This window comes from Pleurodeles waltl, chromosome 12, assembly GCF_031143425.1.
Source record: "Pleurodeles waltl isolate 20211129_DDA chromosome 12, aPleWal1.hap1.20221129, whole genome shotgun sequence".
NCBI lineage: Eukaryota > Metazoa > Chordata > Amphibia > Caudata > Salamandridae > Pleurodeles > Pleurodeles waltl.
Window position 1 is genome coordinate 439,646,327 of NC_090451.1, and position 23,706 is coordinate 439,670,032.

Below are 23,706 nucleotides of genomic sequence, written 5' to 3' on the forward strand. Positions count from 1 at the left end.
CAGCAGCATTTTGACCCTGCCCACTGCCATGGTTTTCGTGCAGTTTGTAACACCACGAAAACCATTGCAGTAGGCCCTACCAGTGACAGGAAATTCCTTCCCTGTCACTGGTAGGAGAAAACACTCCCCAGATGCCCCCAACCCCTTATCCATCTACGCTCCCCCCTTCCAATCCCACACCCCCATACACGCACACTCGCAAACACGCACCACGCAGACACACACTCACTCACACAGGCATACACACATTCATACACACATTCATCCATTCATTCCCGCACACATCCTTAATACATTCACACTGACACGCATTCACATTTCCATTCATACACGCATTCTCACACATGCACACACACACAAACAACACTACACAAACATTTGCATTCACGCACACACTCACACATTTATGCACACCCCCCACACACACAACACCCCCCACACCCCTCCCCTGTGGGGAAACCCAACTTACCTGTATCCAGGGTATCTTCCGGAAAGGGACAGGACAGGGCGCTGCTACCAGGCCGTATTAGTTGTCATAATACGGCTGGCGGCGATCTACTGGCGTAGTGCTGGTAAAAGCGTCACCTTAACACCATCTGCCAGTATGGCCATAGCCGGATTTCCACCCTTCTTATGGCAGAAATCCATCTGTGGTCATAATTTGGCAGACAGATGTTAGCCGCGGCAACGGTCTTTTGGCGGCCGTCGCCGCGGCGGTAGGCGGCATTAACCCCCAAACTCAAAATGAGGGCCTATGTCTAATTAAAAATATACCTATTATCTACCAAGCTGACAAAAAGTTTTTCCTAGGGAGGGTATATTCATAAGTAAGGAACAATTAAGTTCAAAGTAAGTCATCCTTATTCACAGAGAACAGTTTCATATTTGCCCCATTCAACTACGTAAATGTATTCAACAAGATGTCCATTGAATGAGAATATGCAGCCTTAACCATGTCTTTATAATTCAACATGTATATTTTATTACATTATAACTATTCATTATTATTATAAAAATCATGATAGAAAGCAACTTGTCTAAAATAGCAATATAGTTGCATTTTCTTGAACATGGATTATATTTATTTTCAGATGTACCTAAATTACCCAGAAAAGACATTTACATCCGAACTGATGAATACAAGAAGTCTCCAAGAATTAGACGATCAGCTGCCAAATCCCAAAGCACTGGAAGCCTAAATGTTGAAACTCTTGTTGTAGCAGATAAGAAAATGGTGGATAAGCATGGCAAAGAGAATGTCACCACCTACATATTAACAGTTATGAACATGGTAAGTTATTGTGCAGTGGTAGGCATTATTTTTATATTAAAAGGTATTTTCTTAGCCAAAGAGGACTTAGTATATTGTGAGGCATCCAAACAGTGTGTTGGAATCAATTGCCAAAACACACTTTGCTTATTGAAAATTACATTGGTAGTGTTGTTTTCTGAGAGAAAATCAATGATTTAGCTTCTGCCAAATTAAATGAAGGGAACAGTTTGAGAATTCCTTATAGGAAAGGAAAGCTTTATTTAAAATCTCATTGCTATTAACCACCTGTGAACACATGAATATCACATTAAGCACTGACAAATCAGAGTTAAAGTCTGTCATTTATATAGCATAAGGAACATCCACATAAGGATTATGTTCACTATTAATCCACCCTGATACAAGAATGTAGCTAATGGTATGAAGGGAATAGCTGGGTTTCAAACTTAGCAACTAAAAAAGTTGTCAATAGTTATCATATGACAGGAAGGAATTATACATTGTGTGAGGATGAATGGAAAAAACAGGCATATTTTTCAGTATTTTTTTCAAGTCTAAGCATGAGATGATTATCAAGAAACTAAGAAAGTAGACATTTGTGAATATCCATATTACATACACCTCTAGAAATGGCTATCCACTATATGTATGCGTACATATGTGCATATTTGTGTAAACACACACACATGAGTATATATATATATATATTTATATTTATATATATCACCGATGATCCACACGGTGTACCTCTGACACAGGATTGATGCAGACTCAGTTACTTCTTTATGTCATGCATAACTCTGCTGTTGCACATTTCAGCCGCCCCTGATGGCCTTGATCATACACTTTGGTGCTGTGAAATGCTGTAGATCTTCATGAAAAATGACAACAAAAACTGCAAACTTCATCATGTACTGTCACAATATAAATACACCACTTAGGGCCATATGTACGAACACTTTTTCCCATAGACACAGAATGGGTAAAAACCTTTGCTACATCTGGCCCTTAATGTGAAAAAAGAATAATAAAACAGTAGTAACACAACCAACATTAAATTCATCAACAAATTATTAGAGTTCTACAAAAAGAAAATCATCAGCTAATAATTTTGTTGCATTGTTTTTCGGGTTCACAAAAAGTCTATTAAATTCAGCGCGCCAATAAAGCTACCTGGGTCAGTATCTAAAGATCATTGCTTACTTTTTATTATGATTTACCATTCATTTCAAAAAGTGCTTGAACACACAATTGAGCCCAAATGGGCAAACTTATTAAGCAATAGATAAATTAATTATATATTATGTTTGAACCCAAGTGAATATATCTAAACTGGCATAATCTGATCATTATAATTTCCCATGATTGTTGTATGGTCCAGTTCATAATGCTAAAAGAGAGGAAGCCTTGCATTGAACTTAATCACTTTCATCTAGTCTAATAAATTGATTTATATTAAATCAAAATAGTTTTGAAAATGTTTAGAAATTTTTTGAAATTTTTGAATGAGAGGAACACAACTTGAGTCATCCTCACCATTTTATGCACATAATCTATTGTCACCCTGCAACCATGTGAGAAGCTCCTGATCTACATTAAATCCATTTGGACCATGAAGTCTAGGTTAAGGAAATATTGTGTTTCTAACCTCCATAAGGCTATCAGTTGATCTCCCCCCTTGTCTGTTTATTAGTACAGAGTAAATGACTAAATATTTGACATGACCCACATCACTACTGTAGAATTTTGCACACTGTCTGGCCACTGAATAAGTCTGATCCACATTGACAATTACCCATGACAATATGTTGTAATATGCGTTTATGGGCTTGTAATACAGTGTTCTAAACATATTGCAGATTGTAGCTCCATGTCAATACGCACACTGTGAAATCAGTTTTACAATTAAAGGTGCCCAAGATTTTATGAGGTTTTCCATGAAGCAGGGTTTGATATTATGCAAATTGATCCCTACTGATCCCTATTGCATTGAGTAAACCCTGCAATATGTTATGAGAAGGTTTCTTGATACATTGGACCAATAACTAGATGAGATCGGTTGATGTGCCAGTTCTTTCATACTAATGAGCGTAGTGCCTCATCCTGCGTACTCTGTGGCATAATCAATATGATCTTTACCTTTCTAGAAAAGAGAATGGTATCACTACTTCTTTTATTCACCACCTCCTGAATTCTCTTTAACAGATTGGAGATTTATTTCCTCTGCCTGAATCTACCAACCATCTCCTTCTGGAATACTATGGCTTCCAAGTCACCACTACAGTTGCACGTAGTGAGCAACATTTCACTATATGGGATACTGGCTTTAAGGTGTGGGGGGTGAATGCTGGAGGCAGCAATGTGGTATTACAGTCAGTCTCTTTTCTATATGATTTAGTTTCCAATTTGTTCTTTCTGCAGAAAACCTCCAGATCCGAGAAGTGTACTTTAGACCTACTGATTTGACTTGTAAAGTGCAGATTCAAATCATTCCTATTGATGTAAAAACAAAATCACTTGCACTCTGAACAGACCCTCTCCATATCACAAATAGGTTATCGATGAAGTGGAGCCAGACAACAATATGTTCTTCCCATGCTGTTTTGTGACAGACGCGAAGCACGTGTTCCTCCCACCAGCCCATGTGAAGACATGCATAGCCGCGGCTGAAACAGGTACCAATTGCCAAGCCGTGTAATTGGTGGAACAGTTGACTGTCAAATAGAAAATAATTATGCTCCAGGCACAACCTTATCATTTTAAATAGCATTTGAGTGTATTTATACAGCTTTAGTGGTCTGCTCCGCTTTACCGTCCTCAATCCATCATGATGGTGGATAGTAGTATACAGACCGTGACATTAAGAGACATAAGAAAATCGTTCTCACCCTATTGCATGTCATATATTAGTTTGGGAAGTCCCCAGTGTCCTTGACAAAGGAAGGTAGACTCCTTAGGAAGTCCTGTATAAAATAGTCAATGTATTTAGATATGTTTTCAAATAGTCCCCCAATTGCCAATACTGTTGGCCTGCCTAGGGCAATAAATACATAATTGGTGTCCTTGGATGATCATTGCACAAAAACAAATATTTATCCTGGTTTAGCAAACCATTGTCTTACCATTCCACCAGCGCCAACTTAAGCTGTGCTTTTACTTCAAGCAAATCCGATCGACTACGTTTTGCACAGCATTCCTCATTATTCAACTGCTTGTATGCTTCCTGCTTATATAGTTCCACAGCAAAAAGAACAGATGATGGACGGAATGCAGAGCAAATCAAACATTCACCCCCAGTCACAAAGATCTGTGTTTAATCCATCGTTTTTTTGCTCACTATGCCACCCCAGGTTGGACCCAACCATATGCAAATCAGTCTTGACCCTGTTCCTCATGGGAACAGTCCAGCCCGAACTGCCAAGCCAGGTCCTCCCTGGACCGGAAACAAGCATCCTAGGACCGGTTTCAGGGTATCAACCTTCATCAGCCAGGACAGCTTGAATCCAGTGGTGCAGTGAGCACGGGACCCCCGTCTGGGCATACCCTTCCCACTTGGGGCAACAAATGCAAAAAGAACAGATAGTTCTACGGGCCACAGGACAATATTTTCGCCTTTGTCAGAGTTACTTATTACTATGTTCTCTTGTTTTTGCAGCTTCTTGACCAAAGTTTTATATCTCCTCTGATGGTTGTTTGGAGTGAGCTGCCTTCTATTTCCAGGTTTATATAACCTCTTGAATCAAAGACTCACGAGAAACCTCAATTGCATCATCTAGAGTTACAGGTGCTAATTTGGAGATTGATTCGAATGGAGTGTCTCCTTCACCCCATAATTCCAGTTTATTGTTGTCAATTATAGTTTTGTCTGACACAGTCTCCACTATACACAAGCATTCATTTTCCATCTTAGTTTTCTCACAAGTTCCATGCCAGACACTTTAAGGCCTTTATATTGCTGGTTATTTGTTGCCTGTGACTTTATTGTTTTTTTGTTTTGACATAATGAAACTTGAGCAGTTTTAACTTTCTTATGAATTTGAAGACATCAATTCTTGTTTGACCATAGTTTAAAGAGCTTTCAAGACAAAATGACAAGATCAGGGAAATTATTTGTTTTTTTGCTTCACTCAGGTGTGATGTGTGATAAATTGATAATTGATTGAGGTTGCTCTGTTTGCATTACTTCTACTTCCATACTTTTTGTGGGACTGTTTTTCCTTGTGAGCTGGCTGCATTGCTTGAATCTCCTCCTTTTCCAGCTTTGTGCCTTTGATCCTGGGGTCTTAGCATTTGCTGCCTGTCCTGTCCTAAAAAATCCAGCTCCTCCACAATATTCACCTTTACCATAGGGCCTGGTGTTGATGTACTGCCACTTCTGGTGCTTTCATCTGTGTCAGTGTTCAAGTCAGAACTAGGCCTGGGCAGTAAACTTCGCACCACTGGCGGAGCTTGCAGGTCTTCTCCCACTCCACGCTCCACTTGAAGCATAGAGTTCAGCAGCAAAAACACTGCCACCCGCCAGCGGAATAGAGTTTACCGCTGTGCTCGCTCAACCTATCATGCTGATGATGCACTTGCTTCCAACTCAGGGCCTACTGACCAAAGGGGGTAGGGCCATTACCACGTTTGAGTTAGAGGTTGGCTCACTCTCTTAGCAGGAGGAATTGGCTGTTTCAGTGGTGGGGGTCTGTGGCTGGAGGTTGGCTTGAGCTGGCTCTTCTTGTCTTCGTACCTCTCACTGTGTCACCAGCCTCTTGTTTGACTGGAAAGTTTGGAAACAGCAGAGCAAACCCTCACCTTCTACTTGACCCCTTTAGACAGCAGCACCCACTTGTCCCCAAGACAGGGGCCCGCTCCCAACTAGGTCTCAGGATGCAACGCCTGCTCTGGTCCTGGGGAAGATGAGGAACCCAGGCGGTGCCATGCTGCTGCTCTGCCTGATGCTTATCAGTTAAGGTCTGTATGACTTGATCCTTGTATAACTGTTATTATTCTGGAAAAGTAATCTATCCAGCTTGTTTGAGAGCTAAACAATGGGTGTACATTGAGGGTGGTGAGACTGGCCAGGGTCCTCTTCTCTGTCATAATGACATTGGATCCTGGACCAATTGGCTGTGCACTTTGGGTGCTGTTACTGCCCTTTGCCAGGTGTAGGTGGTTTAAGGGAAAGCTACAACATTAGCAGGTTTGTTAGGATGGCACACACATCTGTTGTATGTACAGCCAATGATGAGGATCTGGCAAAACTAGTGAACATGGAACTGAAACACTGGGAGCTGGGCAAGCAGGGAGGGTGTGTGTGTGCGCGGCGTGAGGGAATGCAGGAGATACACAGAATTGTTACCCAAGATAAAGACCACACTGGAGACTTGGTTAGGGCTAGAGCAAACAGAGACCTAGGCCTTTAGGGCTATTCATTTCATGTTTCTCTAATGGATTTCATTGTCTGGCACCTCAGTACCATTGTTTGAGATTCTATCTACAGACGCTGTAGTAAAACCAATCAGGTCCACAGAAAGCTAGCTGACAAACATTGTCTCATAGAATAACATTGGTTTTAAGACCCAATGATATTTAAAACCAAATGCCTCACGCATAAATACAATAAAAACAGCTGGGGTTGTATTTTGGCACGAGATGGTGCTACCACCTTTTGCCTTTCAGCATGCAGCATGATTTTAACTATTCTTTTTACTTGATTTGTAATAAAAGTCATAGTTCTGCTGGGCACTAAATGAGAGCAACTGTACCATACAGTGTTCTCAAGCAAGTTTCTTCTGGGCTGCCTCGCTGGGGCCACTGGACCAAGGGCGCAAACATCTGAAGAGCTTTGACCCCCTTGGCCGTGGGTACTCGTAAAGTGCAACAATTTCAATTCCAAAGAAAACATATTTACATTTAAAACAGCAACAAAGAGACAAAGGAAGATATTCTTTACAGATTGAAAGACAGTGGTAGATAACAGGATACCGCTTGTCACAAATTACCTTTTTGGGACGTTTGGTAATCTCCAGAGGATCTTGGCACTGGTGGGGAACAGTATCTTGCTTGGGGCATAAACAAACAATTTGACATAATAAGTTGTGAAAAATTTTGACATAATGTTCAGTACTAAACACAGAATTGACCCCGGAACCATCTCCTCAGCAACTGTATTTGAAACAAAGCACCGGTGAGAACAATTGGAATGCACTATTTTATGGCAATGAAAGTGTAAATGTGGTGAGGAGGGCACAGAACTGAAGGCAATCCTGGCATGTGAGATGTACCCTATCGCAAGGCACACTTAAAAAGCTTGTACCCTACCTTACAAAGCAAAACCAGTTCTATGATCTCAGTGTGGTGACTTCTGGAGGTTCACATGCCTAGTCAGGTGAGCGAGGCTGCACTTCGCATATGATGGCTGAACAGGGGAAACATAAACAACTTGTGCCGGGGGGCCTCAGGCTAGGACTGTTGTGTATACCAAAGCTTACATGTGAGCATGACTCTGTACCCAGGCGTGTGATTCTGTCCAGACCTATGATCATGTCCTGCGACAGGACAAACCATGCCAATAACGGAGCCTTTCCTTCTTCCTTGTTGCTGATACCTGTGCTCTGAATGTGTGACAATACTAGGGGTGGATGAGCAATACTCCACCTGTGCATGGAACTCCGCAGAATTGGGCGGTGTTTTTTGATAACTCCATGGAATTCCACAGAGTGAAACTCCATGAGCTCCATGGAGTGAAACTTTGAAAGCTCCACCTAGGCCTAGTCAGAACTAACTTCAATTTCAATGCCAGCTGTTTTCTGCTCTTGCAATTATCTATTGCCTTCCATGAGCAAAAGATAGTTGCTGTGAGAGTGTCTGTCTGGGTGTGAGAGGGCCTATGCTGATGTGAGAGTGGGTGTAAGAGGGAGCACTTTGTCCTGGTTACTTAGTAAGTGCTACCTCATTGGGTGAATGGCCAGTGTGAGGGAGGTGGGCCTGTGCGGACCCCCCTCCTCCAGCCAATTTCAGTCCTGGGGACCCCATCCCTGGGGCCCACCACAATTCAATGGAGGGGGTGCATGTCCCCCCCAGGCCAATCTTAGCACTGGGGGCCAAATCCACCAGGGCCTGGCCTTGAATAAATGAAGAAGGGGGGCATGCAGACCCTCTTCTCTGGCTGATTTCAGTCCAGGGAGCCCATCCCCAGGGGCCTGGCCTTATAACATTTTTTGTGGGGGGGCGAAGAGTGGACCCCCTCTCCAGGCCAATCTAGGCCCCAGGAAGCCCATCTCCCGGGCCTGATGTTAACATTTTATTTTTCGGGGCGGGCCTCACATGCCCTGCTCCCCATGCAAATCACAGCAATTAAAATGACTTTAAGTAAAAAAAAAGACATAGAAATTCACTGAAAAAATAAATCAAAGGTTACAGGGAGGTTATTGTTACCAAATATAATAAAAATAAAAAAAATCAAATAAAAACCAAAGATTACAGGGGTGTTATTATTAGGCTTTCATTTTAAACATAAAAAAACAGAGAAATTCAGCAGTTTTAGTTAGAGTTATTTCAAGTAAATATAACTCATGCCCTAATGCAAGTGTAACTCGGGCCCCTCCATGCACTTCTATCTATCCCACATATTGCAACACTCATGACATCATTGATAATATCACTGTCATATTTAAAAAATATATTTTTATTTTGCAAATAAATAAAAGCAGCACATTAGGGGAATTCTCTACAAAATGACACTCTTGGCAAAAACCAAAGAGCAGTGATACAAAGACCAATAGCAAAGTATAAGACAACATGCAAGAAGTGCAGAGAAGGCATGCAACAACAGTATTAAAATCATGAGTTTCAGAGAAAAACTTTTATTGCATCAGAATCTGAAGTACGGGGCATGCAGGATAAGACAAGAACCGAACTAAAAAGGTAGGGACCTGAATTCTAAGCATTTGAAAGCAGCTACATCAACCATTTTTTGACACTATTAACAATTATTTTCCTGCCCATCATTGAGAAAGTTATCGTAAATTACCACAGGCTTCTGGCAGAAGAAATCATGAAGGCAAACTCCTATGTCAATCCAGAAACAGTGCCCAAATCGCCATACTTTTCTGGCTGGGTTTTTGCCTCTTGTATCATACAAAGCCCTTTCCAGATTACAATTAGCCATTAATCAAGCAAACCACTGCTGGAAGGTTGGAGGATCTTTGTTTAGCCAGAGTGATACAATGCACAGACGAGCCACTGCCATAGCAATAAATACAAACGGCTGGGCAGCACCCAGAACCCCTTGTTATGTTCTCTTATCAGAACAAGTTTAGAGGTTAATGCAATAATAATGCCAAGTCCTAAATAAAATAATTTTGAAACCCCACAGTGGTTTGAGGCTTCGACAGCTACCTATGTATGAATGGCATCGGACTCAGGGTATTAGCAGCAGGGGCATGTAATGCCTACAGTCTCTCCCCAACTGGCAATTTATTTGGGGGGCATAATACAAGTACAAAATAATCTTGTAGTGATGTGCTTGCAGATTAGCAGAAAGTTATACAGTGCATGGCAGCTCTAATGATTCAAGAAAAGATCGCTCCATTGCCCCTAGCTTATTCTGCCATTTTTTTTATTGCCTTTGAAGATCATCCGCAGTGAGGGCATTCAAATCATTTTAGAGTTGATTAATGGAACAAGGATCCCTCCTGACCAGATGACCTAGCAACTCTATCTTCTGGAAACCCCAGGTACGTCCCCTTTGCAATTTAGAAAATCCTTAATTTCTAAATACTTGGAAACAAATCTGGGATATCTCAAACCCCAAAAGATGGATTTCTAAGTAAAAAGATGTAATGAAGGTGATGCCCAGCCCCAATTTTTTACGAAGTGGAGTACAGACCCTATAGGCACAAAGTACTGTCCGAACCATAACTTTTTTTTAAAGTAGCTGGGTTCAATTTGTCGCCGAAAACATCCTTTAGCTTCTTTCCTCAGCAATACCTAAAAAATAAATGGAATTCTGGCAACCCCTCTGTCCTCCCCATGATCCCTAAAAAGTGGACACATACATTGAAAAGCGTCTGCCCAGTAATAAAGTTTTAGATCTGGTACAGCCCAGCCAACTCTGTCTCTGGGTAGTGTTAAGTACTTAAGTGCCCTTCTGGTCTTAGAGTAGGCCCAGATAATCCATATGATCATATTATTCATGACTTTAAACCAACAGATGTTAACTTTGAGAGGGATAGCCCAAAAGAAATATAGTATTTTCGGCAAGAAAAGCATCTTGATAATGTTGCAATGGCCCACTGTAGAAAAATGAAATTATCCAGTCTGTGCAAATCTTCATCTACTTTCGCAATGACTGGAGCCAAATTGAGTTTAACCAGCTGGTCCAGTTTTGCTGTCATAGTGACCCCTAAATACACAGCCCTCTCCACTACTGTACTATCACTAAACCCTGTATGGCGGTTGATGACTACCTGGGTTTTACTTCCATTAAGTGAGTAGCCTGAAAACCACTCAAAGGCGTGCGCTATTTGCTCCATTTGTACTAAGACCTCTGCAGGGTGAGATATCACTATTACCATATCAATGCACAGGCGAGCACTTTGCTGTCCCAACCTTGGGAATACATAGAAACAATCGCAGGTGCTAGCTCCAGTTTTTGGAAAAAAGGGTCAAATATACAACACCAATAATAGAGGGGAGCAGGGTCACCCCGACTTGTGACTCTTTGAATTTAAACTTCACCTAATTGCTTCTGCAGATGTATTCTAGCGGTAGGGCTATGATACAATGATCTCACTGCCTTTCTATAACCCAGCCCAATACTATACTGACCCATGACACGCCATAGAAAGTCCCAGGAAAACCCTATAAAATGCCTTTTTTGCATCTAACAGAATTAAGGCCATGGGGTTCCCAGAAACCATTGATGCATCAAAAAGGGCTATGACACAGCAGGTATGATCTGTACTACCTCTTCCAGGGTGAACCCTTGTTGCTATGGGGAGACTAATTTGCTGATGATTAAGCTCAGCCGTGAAGCTTGGATTTTAGAGTCAATTTTTTTATCACTATTAATGAGCGTTATGATCATGACCGGTATGATCCTGGGACTTCTAGGGGTTTACCTTTCCTTGGGAAAACAATAATGTTAGTTGACAACAAAGACTCTAAGGGCAGAATGCACCTTCTGAATCTGAGAGAATATAGAAAGCAGATCAATTTAAAAAAAAAGAAAAATGGTTTCCTAGAACTACAGTGGAATCTTATCCCCCCTAATGCTTTTCCTGACAGCAAGTGACCAATAGCAGTTTGTAATTCCTCCAACGAGAAGGGAGCTTTGAGCAGATCGATTACTTCTACACTAAGTATCCTTAAGAGAACTGAAGCAAGGTATTTATCCTGATCTAAAGTATCTTTTTCTCTTTCTTCAAAATACCTTGCACATTCCATTGGCGTCTGAAACCAAACTGCCACTGGAATCCCGAACCTCACTTATTTCAGTCTGAGTAGTTTTTTGCCTGGTGCAGACAGCCAATTGATGGCCCACCCGTTCGCTAAAATCATAACTCTCCCTTTTCCATCCCATATATTTCACAGTTGCTGTCCTACTAACTGAGACTCTGCTTCCTTGAAGGCCGTATATAGCTCCACAAGCTGCAGCTTCTCTTTTTGTTTGATAATTTAATCGAAAGAGTTTCCCCACGCATACCTGCCTTAAAGGCAGACCACCCCCACTGAGGCTCCACCCCAGTTATTGTCCAAAAACTCTGCAATCCAGTTCTTTATATGTTGTAAATAATTCTCATTGAGAAGAAATGACCAGTCAAAAGTCCACTGTGAATCTACAGACCAAAGCTTCATTCTATCTAGTTCTAGAACCAGTGGGCTATGGTTGGACATGAACCTAGGAATTTTTTTCAATATTAGCCCCATGTAACACAGTATGTGAGACAAGCATGTTGTCCAGATGGGCATATGATCTATGTGATTCAGACTAATAAGTGTACCCAGGTCTGATGCTTTAAGCTTACTCTAGGCATCTATCAACCCATGGTTATGCCCTAAATGGATCAGAGACTTGAAAACGTTAGGTTTTTGACCTGTATAAAACCATGGCCCTTTCTCTAGCCATCCCCCATTTCTGTTAAAATTAAAATCCTCGCAGAATACAATCAGGGTAGGCTAGGGAGCCAGCTTGCTATTAAGCCATTCAAACTCTATAGGCTTGTCAATTCCTCACCCATAGACCGTTGCTAAGGTGAAAAGGCTGCTCCCATGCTGGCATTCTGTGATCACCAATCTCCCAAGTTTGGTGACCTTAATGTGCCTAAAGGTATTTGCATTGCCCCGTGCCAAAATCGCAACCCCTCAAGTCCAAAACGAAAAACACAAAGAGAAAGATGAGAGATATATGCCTCTCCATACGTCCTCCTAAAACTAAACAGTACTCACAAAAGGTGTGGAGAGTTGATTGTTATGGGCACTCTCATTCAGGTTGTGACCCTAACACCCTTAGTAATTTCATGTAAAATCTATTATATTGATGGAACTGTGGAGGATTCCTCTTTTACAGAAGAAGTGGTCTCACACATTTAATTGTGTCATGCTCCATCATAGACTACCTCTCCCCACCCTGATAGGGCAGTGCCACCGAGACAGATTCAACCTCTTGGTTTGGACATACCAGAGGGTGTTCTTAGATAAAGCTTAATGGATAATACCGGGATCCAGATCAGTAAAAATAACTAATGAACTACCAGTAGCTTCACTTTTAATAAGGTTGTCCGTTGGTATGATTAAAACCATGGGTCAATGGTCAGTATGAGTATAATGGCTCAGCCCGTCAGTACAACAGCCAACATGTTTCTACCCTCACTTTGAGACTGTACAGGTCTGGGGCATTCTTTAGAGCTACGGATCCTTAGTTGCATGGAAAACGAGCTCCTATTCTATTTAGAAGGTTGAAAAAACAGGGGAACACACTCAGATCCTACATGAGTGGTAAGTCGTCATATAAACACCCTATACTAGAGAACTAAGCCACTAGTCTGGGGAAGGGACAAGGCCTCTCGCAGTCACCAATTCGTCAAAGGGAACCTTGTGTGAGCGCACCTGTAGACTGCCTCTCCCAGTCGCTTGTCTGAGCACCTTGAGTCCGCACACCATGTGTTGTATTCCCAACTAACTTGTAGGGTCGGGGTGGGGGGATAGGGGTATTTTCTGGTTTGGGGGCGGGGTGGATGCATGCAGGAACAATGGATGCCTATCACTAAAGCCTTTACCAGGAATGCCTTTACAACAAAAAATCGTTGTTAAGGCATTCATGGCAAAGGCATTAGTGGTAACAACGAGGTCGTTGTTCCGACCTCGTTGTTCAGGCACTCGTTGTTCCGGCAGGCGTCGTTCCGACATACATCCCCTTCAGTACTCCCTAAGGCTCTTTACCAGCGTTGGGATGCATCAGCTGCAGGCTTTCGGCTGTCCTGTCCACCACCATTGCGGGGGAGGGTCTTCATCATAGACCTTCCCCGCTTTCCCATGACTGCCATCTTCACCTCTCCCACCGCAACTGGCTTTCCCGGAGTCTGTCCCGTTTTCCTGAGTGACTGTGGTGAATCAGAAGATTACTGGGACTGCTGGGATTGCTTGGCTGGCTGCCCAAACTGTAAGTCTCACTAATTAGTCACCTTCCTGCTCACCTGCGCTGGTATCGGAGAATCCTCCTTTCTCCAGAGTCTCACTTTGGGCTTCCTAGTCCCCAGATTTGCCCCAATCCATCTTGAGAGTCTGAATTCTGTCCCTCACCACCTCTCTCAGGCGGCATCTTTATTCGTTTAGATGGCATACTTTGTCTGCAAAGCCGATGGAGCCCTACGTCACCAAAGGTGCAAGCCGTCTGCAGTGCGATTTGAGTGGTTTGTGAACCGGGGACAACCACCACAGCTGCTGCATTGGCCCAATTTTCAGCTTTGCGGGCCACCTGTAATGACCAGTGAATGTTCCGCTGGGGCGTGGAGTTTCCAACATAAAAGTATGGGCATCTCTAATCCTGCTGTTTTTCAACTTGAACTCATTATCCCATTCTCGCTGGTTTGCTTAATGAAGCAGAGAGCTGGGGCGAGAGCCTCGAATCAGGTGTGCTACACAATCACCATCTTACCTCCCATGTTAATCACTGTAATATTTGCATTAATATTTTTGAGGAAAAAATCTTTGCATGCCGCGGGCATGAGCTATAGTTACTTGAAATAACTCTAACTACCTAACTATAACTGATGAATTTTGATAATTTTGTACTTTTAAACCTGTAAACCTGTAACCTTTGTTTTTTTAAGTGTATATATATATATAAATATATATATATATATATATATATATATAATATATATATATATATTGAAAAAATAAAGGTTAAGGTAACCTTATAGTTACGTGAATATGTGAGTGACATTAACATTTTGAACTAGAAAGTCACAGAAATTACCCAGTTATGGTTGATAGAGTTAACTATAACTTGCACCCTCTCCACGCTCTGCTTATGACCGCACATATTATATCACTCAAGACATGTTCTGTTAAATAATTTCTGATATCATTACTGACATCTCAAATGATAATCGATGATGACATCACCCTAGCATTAGAGCAATGGAAGTAAGTGTAAAATAGCTGAGAGTAATACAAAGCATCATTATTGCTCTCAAACATACAAACACCATAGCTAAAGCAAGCCTGTATTAAGTGCAACATTGACTATATACCATATGCTTCTTGGGTAGCTGACTTCATGTTGACTGTGAATAACAGATGAAACGGTAACCTATCCTGCAGAGCATGTTCAGTCTGTATACAGCTGTTCAGGTTAAACCAGCTTCCTCCTGATTCTGAAGCCCTGTTACATAACTAATGCCCTACTAAGGACAGCCTTTACCTTTATCAAACACCTGACAGTCACTGAGTCTCTATTGGGAAAAGAAGTAACTATAAGTAGAAAGTGGGTTCTGTTAACACCGTTTACTCTAAGGAGAAAGTTTACTCTGTAGCATGCTGTTGCAGACAGTGAAGTATTATATTATTACTATGTAGAAAGCCAACCTCCTGGTACGCACAGCCTTTGTTGTGTAAGGTAGGGCTTGACCACAGGACCTAATGTTTTTAAAGGGATGGGGCCCATGTGTCCTCTCCCTGAGTCTTACTAGGCCCTGGGGACTCCATCCCCCAGGTCCTTTTTTTTAAAGGGTAGAGGGGCCCTGTGGCCACCCTCTCTGAGTCTTATTAGGCCCTGGGGACCCCATCCTCTAAGGCCTTTTTTAATTAAAGGGGAGGGAGCCTCATGGCTCCCCTCCCCTAGCCTTATTAGGTCCTGAGATTATGGCCATTTTTGCTTATTTTGTTTTTGGCCCCAAGTGGGGTACATCTGGGTCGCCTCCTATGCGGCCAATGGAAGCAGGGTATCCCTCCCCTGTCCCCTTATATCTATTATTTTCACAATTTCATAACAGGTTAGTCCCCGAGTCATGTAGTGGCTGCCAACAATATTTTGCTGATGTTGCTGGCAGCTAATCAGAGCGCTTGTTCTTGCAGGAGTCTGACTGCTACGGGAGCGACTTGACCCAAGAGGAAAAAAGCTCCCTGGGCCAAACAGAATACTACATTTTTCAAATGGCTCTCCCTCAAGAGTCTCTCGAGGCTCTTGTGGACCCTAACATCCAGATATCTATACTTTTTTTAACTTTTATTTCTCAAAAACTACTGAACGAATTTACTCTGAATCACAAAGAGCACAGTCTGCGTACCAACATCTTGCTTCCTGCCAAACGTGGTGTAATTTCATTTAGCAGTTTTTTCTGTAGCCTTGTCTAAAGAAGTCTATGGAAAATGCATAGAGATCGAGCGTTTTGGGTGGGATACCTTTGTTTTCTCAGACCCGGCTTGACTGATCAGCCTAAAAATTTCCATGCTCAAATTTGTCACAGAGTAGCACATTATTTTAAATATTTTGTGGTGATTTGTCAAAAAAGAGATGCTTTTAAGCAGGATACAGATAAAATGAAGCCATTTTGGGCTTTAAAACATCGGGAATCTCCTGCCTGAATCGGGTCTGTTGGCATGTATGGTTGTACTACCGGTGCCTTTTCCTTCTGCCTTCAATGGTCTGTTAAATTGCCACAGCCTCTCTTGCCTGTCCTGCATGGTTGGTTTGTTGCCCCTGCATTCTTTTCCACTGACCTCCATGGTCCATTGTGCTGCCATTGCCCCTCCCGGCTGCCCAGCATGTTCAACTTTTGCCTCTGCACCATCCTCCCTGTCCTAAATTATCTGAGTCCCCTGCCCTGACCTCTGTCTCCCTACAGTATTCTAATGAACAATTAGATTGCTAACAATCTTTATTTATTACAAAAGTGTATCACACCTGACGTCATCTTGATGTAATGAGAACTGGAAAAGCATTTCATTTAGAAATTAAAATAAATGAGAGGGTCTTATTACCATCAAAATGATGGCTAGTGCACTAAAAAATAAAATGAGGACATATTTTCTGAGTTCTCAAATAACGACAAAGTACTTTCAAATTATTTGCTATCTTGATGTTTTTTTATCCAGTTGATCACTTGATTAGATTTTACACTTATGGGGGAGAATGTGACGTTATGGCCAGAGCTGCATCTGGGGAACCAGGTTTGAGATTTGGTGTCAGATCGACATCCTGTGATTCTGGGCAAATCACTTAATCTTCCCATGCCTAAAGCCCAAAAGGAATGCATCCTTCTTTAATGTAACTAATGCTCATGTAAAGCACTCCAACACATTTGGGTTAAGTCTGCACTGTATACAAACTGCAAAAAAACAAAACATAGAAGTGTTTTGTACACTTCTGTCATTGGGCTATACTTGTGCTACATTTGGGTGGGATCAGCCTGGGGATGGGGCCATTTAGCCACCATCCTACGTTAAAAAATATGATCAATGAAACATCAGTAGTCAGATTATTGAAGAAAAAACTTGTGCCTGGCATGGGAATAAGTTATAGTTATCTTAGGCCGTAAGTTATAGTTACTTGAAATAACTCTAGTTATGACTGCTGGATTTCTCTGAGTTTGTGTGAGTACATTCAGGGTCTTATTATAAAGTCCTTGTAACCTTTGATATTTTAAGTTAATACACACACACACACACACACACACACACACACAGAGTGGAAAATAAGAGTCTTGTCTCAGTCAATGCTGCCACATGATCAACTGGACATCTCCCAACATGGATTCTGCAAACACCATAGTACTGTGTCTGCCCTACTGGTAGACCAAAAAGGTTGCACCATTCTGATTCTATTATATCTGTCAGCAGCATTCAACACCATATCACCCCAAATTCTGATCCACTGCCCCTTCAAGGCAGGTCTGAGAGGCTCAGCTTTGATCTTGCTGGAGACCTTTCTCCAGGAGAGAATTCTGTCGGTTAAGTGTGGGGATTTCTGCTCACCCCCTTACAAGCTTCCTTGTAGGGTCACTCAAGGATCGTCTTTGAGTCCAACCCTTTTTAATCTTTATGTTGCCCTCCTGGCCAATTTGGTTTGATCTTTTGACTTCCAGGTGTCTTCATATGCTGATGACACCCAATTCATTGTAACCATGCAAGACAGCGTAGACATCACAGCTTACAGATTTCAAACTTGTATGAGAGAAGTCAATAAATGGACAAACCAGAATTGGTTAGAAATGAATGGTGACAAAACCAAAGTTATTGTGAGAATCCCACCATTTGGAACCTCAACTGGTGGCCCAAGACCTGTGGGACCTTACCAACCCCAACAGCCACTGTCAGGAATCTTAGAGTTATTTGTGATTCAGGACTAACCTTTGATACCCAGGTAAATAAAGTTACAAACACAAGTATTTGGCTACTCAAAATTCTTATAGAAAATCCTGCCTTTTATCCCACATGAACTTAGAGTTACGGTAGTCTTGGCCTTTATTGTGTCCAGGCTAGACTATTGTAATGCCCTTTTACCTGAACATCAATCAGCTTGCCCTGAATAAGCTACAACTTGTTCAAAATTGGGCAGCCAGGATAGTACTCAGGATACCCAGGCCTGCTCCCATTAAGGAGGGCCTTAGTAGTTTGCACTGGCTTCCAAAATAGGAAACGTATCACATTCAAGACACTGTGCTTGACGCACAAAGCTCTTCACTCCCAAGGCTCCAAATATTTACAAACTGCAATTAGCTGGCACATACCAAATCGTTCATTAAGATCATCAAAACTCAGATTAGGGAAGATTCAAAAACCCGCAAAGTAAAATGGGGAGATAGGGCCTTCTCAACAGCAGCCGCTACACTATGGAATTCCCTTCCAAATTGAATCAGAGCAATTCCCTCTCTGCTCCCATTTTGAAAGCATCTTAAGATGTGGCTATTTTCACTCTAGATCTATGATTGCATTGGCTCTATTACCCGCATAGCTCTTTGATACCTCATGTCTATATGCACTTAACAAGAATCACAAATACAATATCTATTTCTATTTGAAGGTGTAATGTATGCACATGTGTGGTGTTTGAATCTAACCATAATGCAGTGAAGTGCTCAACATTGTTAAAGGGATAGGTATAAATAGAGAGGGAATCTAAGGAGAAGAGTCAGGGTTCTGAGAACGGTGCACTGTTTATTGTGTCATGAGGTGATGTTCTTTAATTAAGAGTTTCTTCAATTTTGCCAAACTGAAAAAAGGTAGTGGTGGTTCTGATTTGTATGGGGATGTTGATTCAAAGTATATTCCCTTGTCAGCGGGCTCATGTTTATGTCTATGTGTTCTTAAGTCAGAGTCCATCTCAACTTTCGAGTGTCTTTGCCTTCTGCCACTGTTAGTGCCCCATTCCCCTGTATTGAGGTCGGATTTGCCTTGTACTATTCCCTAACTTTATATGGATGTCCCACTGTTTGAACGCAATGTCTATGCCTATATCCCAGGATTCTTCCCCAGCAGTCTGTTCATGTTTTAATCACAACTGATAAATCTTTGTGCCTCTTTATTCATATTTAGGTTTCCAGTTTATTTAAGGATGGCACCATTGGAACAGACATTAGTGTTATTGTTGTGAGCCTTTTACTTCTGGAACAGGAACCAGTAAGTAGTGCAAACATTACTAATTACACACATATATTTTATGTTGAAAGTGTTATTGACTTTTAAAGTGGCATTTTGGACCACTCTTTATAATAAAGATATAGCTTATGTTTTACTTCTTCTTAATGCCTGTACTGACATCTTCTGTCCACTACATCATGAAATTCTAAGTAACAGGCATGAAACATGGACCAGAGCCGCTCTATTTATGTGGCAACAGAGGGCCAAAATATTTGACAGCTTTGACTAAATTATGCAACAAGAGAAAGCAAATTATGCTGGATAATTAGGCTATTCGTGGGCCAACATTATTTCCCTGTTTTTTTCTTCATTTTTACGTACATTAATGTAGTTTGAGACAGAGTATGACCTCATTCGTACAAGTTGATAATGGGAATAATCAGCAATTGAATGCTGACCTAATAACATTTTTCCAGAGGATTTGTCTGTATCAGCAAAAATTGATGCTTTTGTAAACAAATGTTGATCCATTTGATCTTGAAACATTTCTTTATGGAACCTACAAGTTAGGTGGCTTGTGTGGTGAATCCATAATAATGCAAAACACACCACTGCTGCAGAATTGCATAACTCCAGTCAAACGTCTGTTCCTCACAGTGGTTGATGTTCAAAGATTGCGATTGTTTCATAAATTAAAGAAAATCTGTCTGTAGAATTTGATACATTTTATTTTTTTCCGTTTACAGGTGGGACTCAATATCAATCACCATGCTGACCAATCGCTAAACAATTTTTGCCAGTGGCAGTCTGCTCTCATGGGAAAGAATGGCAGGCGGCATGACCATGCCATCTTAGTGACTGGCTTGGATATCTGTTCTTGGAAAAATGAACCCTGTGACACGCTAGGTAAAAAGGCCTTTCGGAAGTCTGGTGCCAGTAAAGGAGTGTGTGTTAATGAAGAATACATTTTTAAAATGAAAACCTTCAGTCCAGAACAATTATTGGCTCTAAACAAGTAATTTGGATAAGAACATATCATGCAAAGTATGTCTAGTAAGCAGCACCTTCTTACAATTATTTAAGTAACTAAAAGTGTAATCTATCCTGAGTGGATATGCAGGAAAGCACTGAATGATGTATAGTGTAGAATACTGTAATATCCCCGCACTACGCTACAAAATTAGATTTTTTTTATTGTACAACATTAATCATGATACTCTTATTTTCTTACACTGGAGGCAAGTCAGCTCTTCAAATTTGGTATTAAGTCCTTCATCGAGTGGAGGCAATAAGATCCCTGGTTTGACCACTGTACCATGATCTTTACAGGGCTTCCCAATAAGGAAATAATTTTAAAGGATGCACCGAATGCTGAACCAGATAGCCATACTATGTCAAAATCTTTGGAAACAAGACCACATAAAATCTGCCCTGAACTTGTCCCAATGGGGACTGATCAAATTGAAAATCAATTTCAATATTATCTGTTTTATGAATACTGGAGAAGTTTTTTCCTCATTACAATCATCACTGTAGGGCCTATCTTTTAGTAGCTCTAAAACATGTTTATGATGCATAATACACAAAGGATATCCTTCTCACCTTACAATATACTAAAGTGGTCTTCAATTTTCACACAAGTTTACACAATTACTTACTGCTTTCTAATGGTGCAAAGTATTAATACATGAAGCGGTCTGTGTTTGTTGCCTATTAAAGTCTCCTAAATGTTAATATCATTCCTAAATCTATGCATTGGCAAGTTCATTTGTACTACATTTGAAGGTTGTTATGGCTCTGATCTACTTATGAAATAGACATGCCCACCAGCCCAATCTGGTAGTATGAGTGTCAGACTATGGGCCTGACATAGAGTTTTGCAGATGGGTTTCTCCATCACAAATTTGACAGATATCCTACTGTTTTACTACAAGTGTTTTATCAATTTGACAGATATCCTACTCTTTTACTACGTGTTTTATATCCTGTGGCACTTGTAATAAGGAGGGATAGATATCTGTCTTACTTGTTATAGAGTTACCTGTATGCTAAACTCTAAATCCGCTGCTAAGCTTACTTTGGTCCATTGTGCCTAGATTGTTTGCTTCCTATATAATTCTCAGGATCATTCCTAGTAAAGAATTGAAAACATGCCCATGAATGTGCAGCGAATCTTACTAAAAGATGTCTCAATGCAACAATTTGTATTATTGTCTCAATAAAAACAGTTTCCAGCTGCTACTGAGTGAAATCCCTGGCTTTTAAGTATCTATTTAGATGGCTGTTTGGAAAATAATATTTAATGTGCAAATCTCAAATCATTAAAAATTGCATCAAATACATGGCTAGTGCTTTGACTTCCAAAATCATGTATGCTGTAGTTGGGTCAATAACATCTAACACTGTATGCCAGATCGAAGTAGGGCACACTCCTTTACCAGAATTTCCCCCCCCACTCTCATATTAGGATTCTCATGTAATGCTTTAATGTATTATTAGAACATTGGAATGCTGGAGGCTCCATTGAAAACAATGGAGTGCTGCGGGCTTTTACTGGCCGGTATAAGCCCGCAGCGCCAACATTCCAATGTTCGTTTTGTTCACAGCAACAGCTGTGAACAAAGCCTCACGGAGCCCGAGGGCTCTACCGGCTATTAAAGTCCCTCTCCCTTGTTAAATGCCCGAGCCGAGCGGGCCTTTAATAGCCGGTAGAGCCCGCTACGGCGGGTTCTAAGGCTATATTCGTGTTCCTTCTTTAGTTGTTTTGCTATTGAGACAGAGCACAAGCACAGCAATAAGAAAACCTGACTTTCCTTCTCTTGCTTTACTCCAGGGCTACTCATAGTGCATATAAACCAATTTACTTGTAATTTTCATTGTACAAGATGAAATATGTAAATTAAAATTCATTGTACCAATACCATGTATCCGGGAAAGCTTAATGGGGCAAATTATATTTAAAACATTAACTATAAAAAGGCCAAACAATAGACTGGCAATTTATTAAACTACTTAATCAGGAGAAGCAATTACCCATCCGGTTGTATCTTGATACCACGGGTGCCTAAACCACCCGTGGCTCAACAATGAGGTCGGAACAACAACCTCATTCTAACCACTAATGCCTTTACCATGAATGCGTTTAGGATGATTTTACCGTTGTAAACGCATTCCTGGTAAAGGCATTAGCAATCAGCGTGCACGACCCAGCATGCTTCCACCCCAGCCCCCCACCCCACCCCCTTAAACCTAAACCCAGACCCCCCTCCTCCCTAAACCCTAATGACCCCCCAGCCCCCACCCCACCCCAAAAACTAAAAATACCCTGAGTCCCCACCACCGCCCCTAAAACCTAAACACCCCAACCCCACCCTTAAACCTAAACCCTGCCCCCCCAAACCCTAATCACCCTGAGCCCCACGACCCAAAACAGCCCCAGTCCCAGCCCAACTTACCTCCTCCTTCACTGCGTCCACTCCGACTCCATTCTTCTGTACCTTAACCACGCATGTACGTTGTTCAGACATGCGTGGTTAAGGTACCAAAACCAGGTAGTCGTGGAGAGCGAAAGCGTTGTTTCGCTTTAGTTTTTCACAACCTCGTGGTTCCGGACTCATTCTTCCGGGTGCTTCCCACCCATCTTCCACAAACAAGATGTAACCCGATATCAGTAAGAATTCTATGGTAGCAAATCTTAAATGTTCAGAAATGTTATTTATGTCACTGTATTATTTTTGTTTTATAATAGGGATTTCTTTAATTTCAGAACGTCTGTTTGGAGACAAAGTGGTAAAGCACATTTATTACAAATGAAGGATCTAGTATGCAACACTTTTCAGATTGCACACTTTTATCTCATTGGGTATATTAAAGTCTATTGTGGTTGGTTCATCTTGGGTGTCTGGTTGGACTCTAAGATGCCAACAGGCTGGTGAGATAGGAAATAGTTTAAATATAAAATGAATGAGGTCTAGAAAATATTTATCATGTATAGAGTAATAAACATCAGGAGATATGTGTTCTGTGAGTTTCAAATGATGAATCAAACCACATTATCTTCTATTATTAAGTTCCCTTAGATCTGATTGTAGTACTCAATCTCTGTGACACAACGGAAAACATAAAAGAAGGTTTCTTAAAACAGAAGTATATTTCTAGTAAGGAAGCTAGGTTGATTTTGATTTCATAAAAAACACATTTCATGGAGTACCATTACTGAGAAACCATTCCATCTAAATTGTTTAATGGAAATTTTTAAAAAAGAATGGCAATTAACTTTGTGTAGAAAACAATTAATAGAATGCCTTTTTGGTCGGAATTGACTTTTTAATGCTTATTTTTTAAGTGTAACTGCAGTGGTT

General features: G+C 41.2%; 1 protein-coding gene across 2 annotated transcripts in view; it reads left to right on the plus strand.

The window, feature by feature from the left end:
• Positions 1-23,706, plus strand: part of ADAMTS18 (ADAM metallopeptidase with thrombospondin type 1 motif 18) — a 282,250-nt gene that overhangs the window by 128,919 nt on the left and 129,625 nt on the right. For both annotated transcript variants that reach the window (XM_069216991.1, XM_069216992.1), the window contains 3 exons: positions 1,092-1,291; positions 19,301-19,384; positions 20,092-20,251. In XM_069216991.1, the coding sequence (XP_069073092.1) occupies positions 1,092-1,291; positions 19,301-19,384; positions 20,092-20,251 (444 nt within the window). The remainder of the gene's footprint in view (positions 1-1,091; positions 1,292-19,300; positions 19,385-20,091; positions 20,252-23,706) is intronic.